We start from the raw sequence: 14,064 nt of genomic DNA on the forward strand, positions 1-14,064 counted from the left end.
TTGATCCACCCTAGAATAATCTAAAATAAAATTTGCACCAATTAATTTAAAAATTACCTTGATTAAATAACGTCTGTAATCTTTCTTCAAACACTTTTCGTATCGCAAAGCCACTTTATTATCCTAAGAAAAATATATAAATTTATAATAAAATTAATGGAAATCTAATTATGTTACCTTTGTGAGAAATGATAGTTGTATTATTATGGCAATTGCGGCTCCGGAATGCATGGTTATTGTAAGGATATTTGCAAAATGCTTCTTAAAATCATATTTATCGTGGAAGAGGATGAACAAGAAAATGCTCGTGATCAATCGGATGTAAGCTGTTGTTAAGTTCAAGATGATGAAGCTCTGAAAGAATCTGCCCCAAATTCGCTCGATTTCGTTTAAATTAATAAGAGATTTCCTGGCCTCTTCCAAATCCAACTTGGATTCCTCCAATCTGCTCAAGATGCACTCGCATTGCAGATTGGATTTCCAACGGAAAAGGAATAGGAGACTGATCAAATGTCCGTAAATTATGTAGTAAATGCAAGCTATGATGCATTTGATGTACGATATACTGGTGTTCGTAGTTAACACAGTGCTGGTGAAATGACACAATGGGAGTAAGTATATGAAAATGATGAAGACGTAATTCATCAATTTCCGTTCACCAACATCTTTGTGTATGGTTCTGTTGAAAAACTGGAACCTTTCAATTACTTGGACCACCAAATGGAAATTGTAGTTAGCTACCAGTGAGTAGCAGACGACTGCCAGAGAGGTGTAGTTGTCCAGGAACTGAAGAAAAGTGTTCAGATCGTTTAAAGTGTAGTTCAATTCATCTATAATGATGACAATCAGCGTTAATACGATCAGGACGCAAATAATCGCCCTAGATTTGCGGACCTCCTTCGCAGTGCAAACGAATTCGTCGTTTTTTAGAACGTACGGACACAAGGCTATGACTCTCGAGGATTTTATTATCAGCCGACATAGCGATGCGAAGTTTTCCTCGCGTTTTGAGCACATACTGATGGCTGCGTAGAGTGCATTGCTACTAAAGAAACGCACGCATAATTAGTTAATTAGTTTGCTTATTACAATATCGATAAAGCGTGTTTTAATTACGTTCACAAGCAATCGATTAGCTTAATGAAAGTTACACACTTAAAGTAATATACTTGTAAGAAAAAAAAATATTCATAAAAAACATTTCTAATATTTTCAACCATAACATTTTTAATAGATTTTATTAAAAGTATTAATAATTATTATCTGTACTAACCATGAAACCATACATTAAAATCAGGACATTCAATAAAAGAACCAAAACTTGTACAGGTAATATAAATGCGTGCAATTTAGGAAAAAATAAGATCATGGGTGAAACCTTCGCAGCAAGGATAATGCTATTCATTGATCTATGTATTAAAATCTACTTACTACAACTTCAATAGGCTTACCTTCGAAACACATTTTATTCTTATAATAACATTGCTCTACAATGACAAATTATTTCTTTACAAATTTCGAAAAAAAAAACAAATCATATTTAAAATAATAAGAAAACAAATAACAAAATAACTTACTTTTAAAACATTCAAGTATTAAATCCAAAAAAATATAACAGTTTTGTAGCAATAAATGTTATCATTATAAATTACTGATTTTTTAGGTAATTTATCTTTTATCATCAAGAAATGTTATAAATCATATCAATAATAATTAGACAAAATGAAACAGAAAAATTATTACTCAACCTCTTAGTTTTTAAACAAAAGTTAAATGAAAATCATTGTTGATTTTATGTCGTGTAATTTTATTCACAATCTGTTCATCAATGTAAACATTGAGTAAACATAGGTTTTTGATTTTAATTTGTTGTTTGGTTGTCGTCTTGTAGATTAACTTCAGTAGTATATTGATGCTCTGTGATTCCACTATTTTCTTTGACTGTGAATCTGCTGCTATCCTTAACACTGTCACTGTCCATCGACTTGGCTGAAGGTCCATATACTGAACCTTATTAATTTCGCTGTCCATCTGTAATGAACGATGGCCCTATTGCTGCAAGCATCGAGAGGGCTCACAAAGGGCATGGCTTGACCAAGATTCGAACCGTCGCCGGTTCGATCGTGTGTAGAGCGACTTCGGCTATTAGTCGACCTTTAAGTGAATTTAAAGATATATTCATGAAGTAATTTAAATTATATCAATTATATATAATAAATTGTCGAAAGAAAAAAATATTTTCAATCTTCACTATCTTCCACTTCTTTTCGATTTTTCCATTACATATTGTATGTTGAACACAATGCAAGGATGTTAATGGATTTTATCGTTCGTTCGCACGCTTTGCAGTAATTCCCTTGACTTGTGCACATGCTATAACGTACTTGTATTATTCAAAAGCATCATAAACATATCTTGATAGACAAAGTCAATGTGTAATTGGAATAAACACAGTATTTTCATTCGAGTTAAATTAACCAAATTACAGTACATTTCATACAACGATTCTCTTCACAGATATTTGAAAACTACTATTTTATTCAATACAATATAATTGCAATAAACATAGTATTTGTATATAATTGCAATAAACACAGTATTTGTATTCAAACTAAATTTTCTAAATAACATCAAATTTCTTTCAACGAATCTCTTCAACTGCTATTTTATTCAAATATCACCGAGAGAAATGCTTTCTCTTTTATAATATTCCATCCTATTATGGTATAGAAAAAAAAAGAAGTTGGTGCCATTATATTACATGTATAATACCTGCGAAAAGTGAAAGCAAATCTGTGATACAACGGGTGAAAAACGGACGGTGAAAGATCACTGCTTTTCTTTACTAGCAGAAAAAAAACATCAAGAAGAAAAAGCAAACTATTCAAATTTCCCTTCAACTATTGTTAAACGTGTGAAAACGAAGATCTGCACGTTCTAATAAATGTATTCCGTTTTCTATTTTAATATTGAAGTTTGTTGATATAGTCTAATTGTATTTTGTATCGTATTAGAAAAAAATGGACTTTTCGAATTGTTAATTTCTAAATAATAAATGTATAAAGTTAACAAGTTAAATAATTAATAACTAACTTAATCACACTTATTATTTGAGATTGTATAGTTTTTATTTATTTTGGCTTTAGTAATGTGAAATTTGTCTTAATTTTATTTAATTAGTTAGTATTTACATAGTTACATTAGTAGATTTTATACATTTATATTTTATTAATTTAAAATGTCATAAATAATCAATTAATGGTTGTTTTGACTTCTCTGCTTAAACCTTTGTTATTATTATGATTATATGGTGATATTCTTGTTAATTTCCTTCTTCAAATCATGGAAAATAAGAGTATACAATAGGGTTTATTTGTAATTTAGTAGGAGGGTAGGTGACCCAATACATGCTAATACGTAAATTCAGTAGCATAACTCGCATAATCAATAGAGGCGAACGGCAATTATTAAACAACCTCGAATGTATGTGCATAGGTCGTTTTTAATTTCCAGCTTAATACTTAGGTGTGTATAAATATACGCTGTAATTTGAATACAATCGTTCGAATGTGATGTAAGTCAGTAGTCCAATGCTTCGTAATAAAAAGTTTTGATCGTTTTGGAGGTTATTGAGTCCGAAGAGATCTTTGTTTTTGGCGAACGAACAAGGTCACTTATTATACGCATATCGCTAATAATAATAACGAGTGAGTACAGTTAATCGTAAAAGCAGTTTGCGAAGAGATCTGATCAGATCAATCGGTTTGGGCCAACGGCCTCACGAACGTCCACACAAGTGCAAGGTCAAAGCACTGCACATTTCATCCCAAACAAGTACTTATTAAGTGAGTTCACGTCTCACCGTGGCTCAAGTTTGAAGCAAGGACCCCACCTTCCTTTGCATAAGACCACATAAACAAAATGCGAATGACATTTTTCAGCCTGGCAAGAAGGATGTCCTCCTCTACTACTACTACTCCTGCTCCTTCAACGTACGTCTCCGGAACGCATTCCGTGGCTTACGTGACCGTACCAGATGAGGCTGTCGCGAAGAAGCTTGCTCACGGCATCGTCCAAGAGAACCTTGCCGCCTGCGTCAACATCATCCCGAAGATCACCTCCGTCTACCTATGGAAGGGCGAGATCAACGAGGATTCGGAGCTGCTGCTGATGATCAAAACGCGCACCGCAAAAGTTGACGAGCTGACCACCTACGTTCGAAAGAATCACCCTTACGAGGTGTGCGAGGTGATTTCAACGCCCATACAGAACGGCAATCCGCCGTATCTCAATTGGATCGGAGACATCGTGCCGTAAATCAAAAGGAAACCTTATTTTTTTCGCAGCCATTGGTGGGAGATCGCTTAGCTTTGTTGTATATATACATTTACCTGTGGTCCGATCTGCCAGTCGAGGTTTACCTCTTGTGGAGGTAACATCTCTTAGTGCTTGACGTACCTTAAGACCGCGGTGAGTCTTTGCTAATAAAAGTATGTTTTATTATTTATCAAATATACTTGACAAATACAATTTACTCCACTTTATATTTAATTAAATTCAATATTTATTTACCTTTCAATCAATGTAACATATATTACATGTTAATAATAATAAAAAAAACTATTTTCTTAAGATTTACATTATCCTTTCTTAAACTAACATTGATTAAATTTCTTTGTTATAACAACAATATTAATTGCAGCATTTATACAATTACATAAAAAACTGAATTATTATAATAATAAAATCATAGCTGTTTTTTTTGCTTTGTAAGCAATTGTTATTATATATATACATGCATTTCCTCGTATTTTCTAGAAGCTTTGATGCAGTATGTATTTCATACTTCTCCAAACATAAATTACTTTATTAAATCTAAGTAATTACACGTATTAAAGAAGTTGTAAGCTATCAACAATTCACGATACATATAATATTAATGCGATACGATCGATGTAGAAGAGCGAAAGTGAACATGGGGAAATTTTTAAATTTCTATTTTCATGAATATTTTATTTCGATCGATATATTTACCAACAACAACTATTATCACTTAGACTTCTATTTTACTTGATTGTAAGTTATGTGGTTGGAATTTCCAGTATTTTTCTATTCAAACAACAACACTAAAATTTCCAAATTCCAATAAATTTTGTTCATTTATTTTTTCAATGAGAATATTTTGTCTTATTGTCCAATTAAATTGAGAAAATTATTGAAATTCATATCTTATCGATATTTATTTATTTTTTATAAGAAACTTTTCTCTAATGTTGGTGAGAAAATATTCTTTAACAGAAAAATCATTTTAAGAAAAAAAACGTGCGTTTTATCCAAATTCTCGGAATCACTGTATAAAAAAAAGAACAACTGTTAAGCATCTTTCATTCAACCTTTTGTACCGTGTAGGTGATTTTATCAAGTTTCGTCATTTTCAACAAAAGGAAATGTAAAGTGGGTTCGAAAAAGAAAACACGCGGTTGTTGACCAGGTAGATGCGAATCGGCGTAACAAACAAATCAACAATTTCGACCTATATAAATTTATTTTGTTCATCTCTCGCTCTTTATCAATTCACAAAGTAAAGTTTTTTTATTTATTTATATACTTTTTTTTATAGATAATCTGTCGTGTTTATGTAATCTTTTTAATGTGACGCAGTTGCCGAATTATGGTGAACGATTTTACTCTCGTTATGCAAACAAATCATTTCGTTCTTCGTAACGAAGCGCGCGCTCCCCACATTTGCGATTTATTTATTTGTTAGTGTATTGATCATTTCATCGCATCGCACAAAAGCCGTGTTCCGTTCGTTGGTTGCTTCATCAACCATCCATCAGTCTGCACAAAACTACCGAAATAGATGATCAAAGTAAGTGCTTCTTGTTTCACTATATTCTTTTTGTTTACTGTATACGACAGCGATGAGCTCGAAGAATCAATGTTTCAAATCCACTGAGTAAAAAATAAAGAAGTAAATAACAATACCTTAATAATGTATCAGTATTCTTCACGCACACCACAAACGCTTTGTTTTGGAATTACTCTGTGAGTACTGAATCTACTTTCCGGAAGTATTGAAGAACGTACAAGAATGCTTATGAGTTCCAAAGAAATTACAAAAAAAATAATAGTTATCATAATTTCACTTTGTAGTATTCATATTCTAGTATTCCTAAATTGGGATAGTCACCCATCTAACTAATTTCTTGTTGCTTTACTACAAAAAAATCAATATTAATAATTATTATAAATTTTATAATTAGATTATTTAAACACTTGGGAAAGTTGTAAATAAATGTCAGTAATATTCTAAATATAAATCTAAGGACAGTATCAAAAGTAAGCATTAATCTTTCCAATCAAATCATTTCAAACAGGTTTTCAGAATAATTTAACCAATTTTTTATAAGGGAAAACCAATATTTTATAACAAAGTTCATTTGACCAGCAAAACTAGATTATTTATTTATTAAGTTCAAATTAAATGTGGGTCAAGTTCGATTCAGCACAATGAAAGTATTGCATTGGATTGTTCTTTTTAAAATGCGGTTTCGAATTTGCGCTAGGTCAGTTTGTTTTTGCGAAAATTTAAATACAATTATGTTACGAAATCGTTGGTCGTGTTTTTTTTATTAACGTTGCAAATGTACCGGTTTAATTGACACTGCAAATACGTATGTTTTCGATGCATCGGACGTGTTTTTCTTATTGTTAATTTGTGTTCACATTAAAAATAGTTTATACAAACAAAAACTGGTAATTTCATATTAAATATTGTTTTCTTCTTTTTGATTTGTGTTGTGTTCGTGGATTGAACAAGTTTAATGATTACTAAAAACTACATTTTTTACAGTTTGACCACTTACGAACCTTAAGCAATTGTATCGGTGATCGAACAATTTACCGCTTTAATTGAATGTGCAAATACATTGTTTTTTAAGTAACGCACGTGTTTTTCCTGCTGTCAGATTATATTCGCATTAAGACTAGATTGTAAAAAAAATATGTGGTAATTAGATATTACTTTCGCATTTGTTACTCAATACATAATGGTTAAAGCTAAAGATTTATTTAAGAAAATATTGTTTTCTTTGGAACAATAAAATTTCATTTGAACATCTTTAAACTACAATTTAGTTAAGCAACTCGTGTTACAAATAGCACTAACTAGGTGATCAGTTTAGTAATGTAAATACTATTATAAAACAGTATTGGTTTCATAACAAATTATTGTAAGTGAGAAAAATTATAAATTTCGTAAAGATTTTCTTTTTACGATAAAGAAACACTAATTAATTAATTCAAGAATAAAAATTGAAATAATTAAGTAAATGTAATTGAAAATTGTTCTTATTCCCATTGCATCTATTTAGAACAATAAATGCAATTAACGTAATTAAGATTTCTCTTTTCTTCAAATATTTACCGGAAACTTTTAACACCTGACAGTTATGTTTGTTTAGGGTATTCGCGTTACCACGAATTCTCCATTGGAATGCTGGTGCGAAATGTTCTGAAATCATAGTCGATTTTGAAGGAATAACGAAATTAAGTTACGAAAATCGTCTGCAAAAAAATTGTATTATGAAAAAATGAAGTTGTGATAATAATTTGCGCAACGCATTTGCCAATATTGAGCGTGGTAAAGCTATAATTACCAATGCGACCATTTTAATATTCAAACCGAGGCAAGGGGATTTCGAGGTTTTGTGCTCTTTGTCAGACGATCGTTAGAAAGTTATGGAAACATTTTCGATTGCAATTTCGTAACACCACCTTTTTTTTGCTGTTTTATTCATCGGGTTCGTCGACACCACAAGAGCCGCCGATTCAGCTTGCATTATATCGAATGTGTGTCAAAAAAAATAAATAAATAATATTACGATGCGGTTTTAGAGAATGTGTCACTTCTGTTGCAGCTCCACCGAACGATGAACATGAGGGGATTGTCCTGCGTCCTTGTGGCGCTCTTCGGCCTCAGCACTGCTTACAGGTTGTCCGGTGATGTCGTGCCCGAACACTACAAATTAGATATTGTCACCAATTTGGGCGACGAGAATGACAAATTCGAGTTCCAAGGAAAAGTCGCGATTCAGGTAAAAAATAAATATTGGAGCTGTTGGATTTTTGTGTGTGAAGAATGCTAATTTTGTTGTTTTTTTTTGTTCTCTCTCCCAATAAATATTGACATATCCCAGGCGACATGTGTCTCAGCAACGCGGAATGTTACGTTGCACTCGAAAAATTTGCACCTAGCGGAGAACGAGATCCAGGTGAAGGATCTGAACGGAGGAGGAACTGAGGCCATCGAAGGATTTGAATACGATAAGGAGAACGAGTTCTTCATGGTGCTGCTGAAGGAACCGCTTGCCGATGGCAAGAAGTACGAGATCCTCATACCTTTCCAAGGGAAGCTAGAGGATGTTTTAGCTGGATATTATAGGAGCAGTTTTGTGGATACGAATACGAAGGAGAAACGATATTTGGCCACGACCCAGTTCGAAGCGACGGACGCCAGAAGGGCTTTCCCATGCTTCGATGAACCGGCCATGAAATCCACTTTCAAGATTTCCATGGGGCATACCAAAAAATACTCAGCCTTAAGCAATATGCCCGTCGAGCAAATAGAGCCAATGTAAGTATACAACCAACCTACATAGTTAGACGTAAATAAATTTTTCTTTTCATTTCAGGAAAGAGAAGCAGGATTGGGTTTGGACCCATTTCGAAAACACAGTTCCTATGTCTACTTACCTGGTAGCATTCATCATTTCCGATTTTGGATATGAGAGCAGCAGAAGCTCAAATAACGTCACCTTCAAAGTGTGGTCCAGGAAAGATGCTCTCAACCAAGTAAACTTATTAATTAAATTAAAATTCAACAATATTTACAAAAATATTTCATAGGTGCGATTTGCTGGAGACGTTGGACCTAAAACTTTAGACTATTTCGAAACGTACTTCGACGTGGACTATCCTCTTCCCAAGCAAGATATGATCGCAATCCCCGATTTCGCTGCAGGCGCCATGGAGAATTGGGGCCTCATCACGTTCAGAGAATCCCGTTTACTTTACGATCCTGAAATTTCGTCTTCTTCAAGTCAACATCAAGTTGCCAGCGTCATCGCCCACGAGATGGCTCATCAATGGTTCGGAAACCTTGTCACGATGAAATGGTGGACCGATCTCTGGTTAAACGAAGGTTTTGCCACGTACATGGCCGGATTAGCCGTTCATCATATCTTCCCGGAATGGAACAGTTTGGAGGAAGAATCGGCTTCCAATCTTTTGAACGTCTTTGGCTTCGACTCGCTCAAAACATCGCATCCAGTTTCCGTTCCAGTTGGCCATCCCAGAGAGATCGATCAGATCTTCGACACCATCGCTTACCAAAAGGGTTCGTTCCTGATCAGAATGATGACTTTGTTCTTGGGCGAGGAAACTTTCCGCATGGGTGTCAGCAATTATCTGAAGAAACATAAATACGGAAACGCCGAACAGGACGATCTGTGGAGCTCGTTGACCACCGAAGCGCATCGTAGCGGATTCCCGAAAAATCTCACAGTTAAAACTGTCATGGACACGTGGACAGTGCAAACTGGATATCCAGTGATCCACGTGAACAGATTGTATGGACAAAATGCTTTGGAACTTAAACAAGTAAATTTAAATTCAATTATAATAAAAATCAATTTATTTCATTTCATTTTTTTTAGGAACGTTATTACAGAGACACTATTAAGCCAAAGAGCGCCGGACAATGCTGGTGGGTTCCCCTGAGTTACACCACAGCTACAGAACTGCAATTCAACGACACCAAACCGAAGATTTGGTTGCCTTGTCACAACAACGTGGAAATATTCGAAGGTTTCCCTAAGCAAGACGAATGGGTTATTTTCAATATTAGGGCAGCCGGTCTATACAGAATCAATTACGATGAAAAGAACTGGCAATTGCTTCTGGACACTTTGAACTCGGACAAATTCGAATCTATCCCAGTTTTGAATCGCGTCCAGTTGATCGATGATTCCTCTTCGTTGGCTTGGACCGGAGATCTGAGCTATAGAATTTTCTTTGATCTCGTGAAATATTTGAATCGCGAAGAGAGGTACTTGCCATGGAAAGCTTCTCTCAGCAACATTGGAGCTTTAAATAAAAGAATCAAACGCACTTCCACTTACGGATTCTTCAAAGTACTATTATCATTAAAAATTGTAAACCAAAGTTATAAATAATAATATTTCAGGTTTATTTGAAAGAACTGCTGGAACCAATTTACGAGAAAGTGGGTGCGTTGACTTTGACAAAAGCAACCAAAGAAAAGTTGGATGCTGTCAAGCATCAAACATTGATCGCCAGTTGGGCTTGCAGATTTGGAGTTTCAAATTGCGCGAGCGAGGCTAGCAGAATGTTCGCAGAATACATGAAGAACCCAACAAACACGGAAATGTAAATATTGATATCATTGGAAGTATTAGATTTAACTCATTTTGGTTTTAGTATACCTAAGGACTTGAGATCAGTTATCTTCTGTAACGCTATTAGACGCGGAGCGGAAACCGAGTGGGAGTTCTTGTGGCAACAGTATTTGAAATCGAACGTGGCGACCGAGAAAAATTCCATAATGAGCGCTTTAGGATGCACCAGGGAAATTTGGTTGTTGAAGCGTTTGCTCGATTTCACATTAAAGGATAACTCTGGTATTAGAAAGCAGGATTACAGTTCCGTGTTTACAACAGTCGCAGGAAACGACGTTGGTTTCTACATTGCCCAAAGATTCTTAGAAGAAAATATTAAAGACATTTATAAAAGGTAAATCTCGAAATAACATTAAATAATGTAAAATAACTAAATTTTATATTATAGATTAGCTCCAAATACCAGAAGACTTTCTAGATATCTCTCATCATTGGCTGGTCAGATGACGTCTGAACTAGAATACGATTGGGTATGTTTTTTTTGTAGAGATAAAGAAATCGAAGAAAAAAAAAACTAATATTTTCGGTTTTTACAGTTCAAAAATTTCACTGGTAAAAATGAAGAATACTTCAAAGAAGCCAAGCAGGGAGTGGGACAAAGTTTGGAGTTGATTAAGGTTAACATCCAGTGGCGGAACAGACACGAGAAGCACCTGAAGTGTATGCTGAAGAAAAAGGAGCACTGAAATAATAATAATAACAAAATAAACCTTACATTATTATTTTATTATATGTTTCTTTTCAATTTTTCGTATGCAAGAGCGAGAACAAATTAAAACAATATATTTATTTTAAGTACAGTACATCTTTTAATTACAATATATACATTTAAGATCCACGTTTTTGTTCCTTTATTACTATGTAATAGCGATTTATATAAGCATCAGCTAATTGCATTTCGATTAGTATCATGAATTTATATGAATATTAAAAAATAAATAAAAATTAACATACCAGCGTTTCGAAAAGTCCAATGACATAAAGCAATAATAAAACACCAGCTTTAGGCCGAATGAGATTTTTAATCTTTATTTAAATTAATGATATATATTATATTATAGAGAAAGAGGAATGTTAAAAGTTATTATCAATATATTTTTCTTCCATAAATGACATAGTGAAAACATATTTATATGCTTAATACTGAAATTATTATAAAAAGAAATATTTCTAAATCTTAAAAATAAGAACGTACAGATTCCACAGCTCTTTCAGAGCGCAACGAAGTCTTAGACGAGGCTTCTATCTAACAGGTCATTAATATGCATTGCATTTTTGTTTGTCTCGTTAATAAATAATTCTCGATTCGTATGATTATTATTGTGGTATCACAATCATTTGCAAATTTGGAATGAGTATGAATATATAATTTTGTTGATGTTGTTGTAATATGACCCAGAAGCGATTAGTCGTCGCTGCTTTCGGTGATTTTCGAATAGAACAAGAGGTAAGGTGTGGAAGTGGTGCCGCCCGGTTTGTAGGCTAAGAAATCCTGCAATTCCTGACTAGTTATAGGCCTGACGGATTCGTCGTCGCATTCCAGCCACATATCTTCGCGCGCCCTCCACGGATCCTGTCCATTACGGCGGGAATAATTGATGGCGTTCTCAACAACATTCTTGTTCATTTTAACGCCGCAACAGGACATGCTCTTACAAACTGGCAGTAGACTTTTCGATGCAACCCCATTCTTGTGTTCTATAACTGAATTATTACTCGACGAGGGCTTCGATTTAAAATACTTGAAAAAGTTTAGTGACTTTTCGCTGGTGCTCGCAGACAAAGTCGTTTTGGGAAGATCTCTTGAGCAATCTGAATATTCGGATTGGTCGGAAGCTTTTACGTACGCGATGTAATGACCCGAAGCCATCGCTGCTCCTAAATGCATTATCACACAGCACAATTCGTAGTGATGCAACGAGTTCTCGCCCTTCTTGCAGCAGGATTCGCAGAAACAGGCCATCCTCAGCGGCGTCGGCATGTAGGTGTTCACTTTTTGCACTCCGGCTGCGGTGGTCGTAAACCTCTTTAGCTGCAGAACCATAATATTTGGTAGCTTCTCAAAAGTGACCTCCCTGCTGGCTTCATTGTGCCTCAGGCAATTGTCACAGATGTACTTATTGGTATCACACAATTTTTCAGATGTTACACAGGCATCTCTATAAATCACACTTGGATCCACATCATAGTCATCTTCAGTGAAGTTAATTGGCACTGGGATATCATAGAATGGTTCCTTGCGTTCAGTCACACACTCACATTCAAGACATGTTGTTCTCCTCAAAGTGATCCCTTCAAAATCTTCAGCAACAAAATTATAGAACTTTTTCCTTTCTGGCCCCAACACATCATAAGAATTTGAATCCTCTGTATCAGTTACACAATGGTCAATACACTCCTCCTCACTAATCACTATTTTATCTTTCTTCTTAGTTTTCTTCCAAGATTTCCTTACATTCCAGAGCTTGCTGTTTGAACTTACCTCAGTATCAACTATTAATTCAGGGAAGTGCTGAGCCTGCTGTGTTAGCAAATCACATGTTTCTCTAATATTATCCAACAAGTAAACTAACAACTCATGAGCATCCTGCTGCTGGTTTCCTTCAAAAATATAATTAGCTTCTCTAACAGCCTGCAAGAATGCAACAGGTTGACATGTATCATTGGAGTCCTTTTTCCTAGCTTCTTCCAGGTTATGTAAAATCATAAATAACTCATGCAGTTTCTCTGTAACAATTTGAACCTTTGATTTTGGTATATCATTCAATCCACCCAAGGAGAGTAGGTCTTTGCTGCTGGTGCTTCTTGAGCTTGGACCAGAAATAGGTCCAACATTTCTTCCCAATGAGCTGCTTTTGGCCTTCGTTTGCGATACCCTGCTGTTCAATTTCAACAGGTCATCCACTAAATGGTGTAAGTTATGCAGAAAAGTTGGTGCAAAGCGTAGAGTATATAATACACTATTTAAGTAGCATGTGTTCCCAGTGTTCGATAGGGTGGCAACTGGGCAATCATTGATTGTCTCCCCAATACACCTATGTTCATTTGCCCTATAACCATTCAACATATTGCCACGCAAAAATAATTTCTTAGCTGGATATCTATGTTCTTCCTCCTCCTCTTCTTCCGCGTCCTCGTATTTGCGCTTGTAATAACCGCTCTCGAGGTTCACATCATCTTCAAGAATTGTCATCTTTTTGAGTAAACCTACAAACAGCCACCATAAACGTCTTCGTCTACAACTACGCTATTTAAAATCTTAACGTCACTTACATGTGTAAAACTAATAGTGCGGAAGGTTAAATGTTAATATAAAAATATTACTCCAGGTTCATTGGTAAAATTAAAAACAAATATAGAAAATAATTATGACATCCTTCTCCTTCCTCTCACCACCTGACACTAACCTGAAAACCCAATGCTCAGGCGCCAACTTCACTACGGATATCTCATGATCTTATATGGGCTGATAAATGTTAACTGTTTGAAGCTATTATGCACGCAATTACCGATTCCATGCAAGCCACGTTACGCAATGGATACGTAACAATTGGTTGGTTATGTATCAATATAAAATGTTCAA

The 14,064-nt window shown here is 34.8% G+C and overlaps 3 protein-coding genes across 5 annotated transcripts; 2 read left to right on the top strand and 1 right to left on the bottom strand.

Moving 5' to 3' along the window:
- The first annotated feature begins 3,427 nt into the window (after positions 1-3,427).
- Positions 3,428-4,514, top strand: LOC108567462 (protein CutA homolog). Its single transcript, XM_017927952.1, has 2 exons — positions 3,428-3,525; positions 3,942-4,514. The coding sequence occupies exons 1-2, from the start codon at positions 3,482-3,484 to the stop codon at positions 4,315-4,317; spliced, it is 420 nt and encodes a 139-aa protein (XP_017783441.1). The 5' UTR covers positions 3,428-3,481; the 3' UTR covers positions 4,318-4,514.
- On the top strand, positions 4,397-11,208 carry LOC108567460 (aminopeptidase N-like). Of its 2 annotated transcripts, none has more exons than XM_017927951.1 (10): positions 4,397-4,470; positions 7,923-8,099; positions 8,202-8,638; positions 8,697-8,856; positions 8,911-9,663; positions 9,720-10,196; positions 10,250-10,452; positions 10,504-10,815; positions 10,870-10,951; positions 11,018-11,208. In XM_017927951.1, exons 2-10 carry the CDS (start codon positions 7,935-7,937, stop codon positions 11,165-11,167), a joined length of 2,739 nt encoding a protein of 912 aa, XP_017783440.1. In that variant the 5' UTR covers positions 4,397-4,470; positions 7,923-7,934; the 3' UTR covers positions 11,168-11,208. The 2 variants fall into 2 exon arrangements, with proteins under 2 accessions (XP_017783440.1, XP_017783439.1); XM_017927950.1 differs by lacking the exon at positions 4,397-4,470 and adding an exon at positions 5,509-5,872.
- Positions 11,209-11,604: 396 nt separating this feature from the next.
- On the bottom strand, positions 11,605-14,050 carry LOC108567481 (ubiquitin carboxyl-terminal hydrolase 1). 2 transcript variants are annotated; one of them, XM_017927977.1, is made up of 2 exons: positions 13,889-14,050; positions 11,605-13,688 (listed from the first exon to the last, which is right to left on the bottom strand). In XM_017927977.1, exon 2 carries the CDS (start codon positions 13,672-13,674, stop codon positions 11,887-11,889), a length of 1,788 nt encoding a protein of 595 aa, XP_017783466.1. In that variant the 5' UTR covers positions 13,675-13,688; positions 13,889-14,050; the 3' UTR covers positions 11,605-11,886. The 2 variants fall into 2 exon arrangements, with proteins under 2 accessions (XP_017783466.1, XP_017783465.1); XM_017927976.1 differs by lacking the exon at positions 13,889-14,050 and adding an exon at positions 13,755-13,881.
- Between the last annotated feature and the right edge of the window lie 14 nt (positions 14,051-14,064).

This window comes from Nicrophorus vespilloides, unplaced genomic scaffold (assembly GCF_001412225.1).
Source record: "Nicrophorus vespilloides isolate i.1.1-1 unplaced genomic scaffold, Nicve_v1.0, whole genome shotgun sequence".
NCBI classification, from domain to species: domain Eukaryota; kingdom Metazoa; phylum Arthropoda; class Insecta; order Coleoptera; family Silphidae; genus Nicrophorus; species Nicrophorus vespilloides.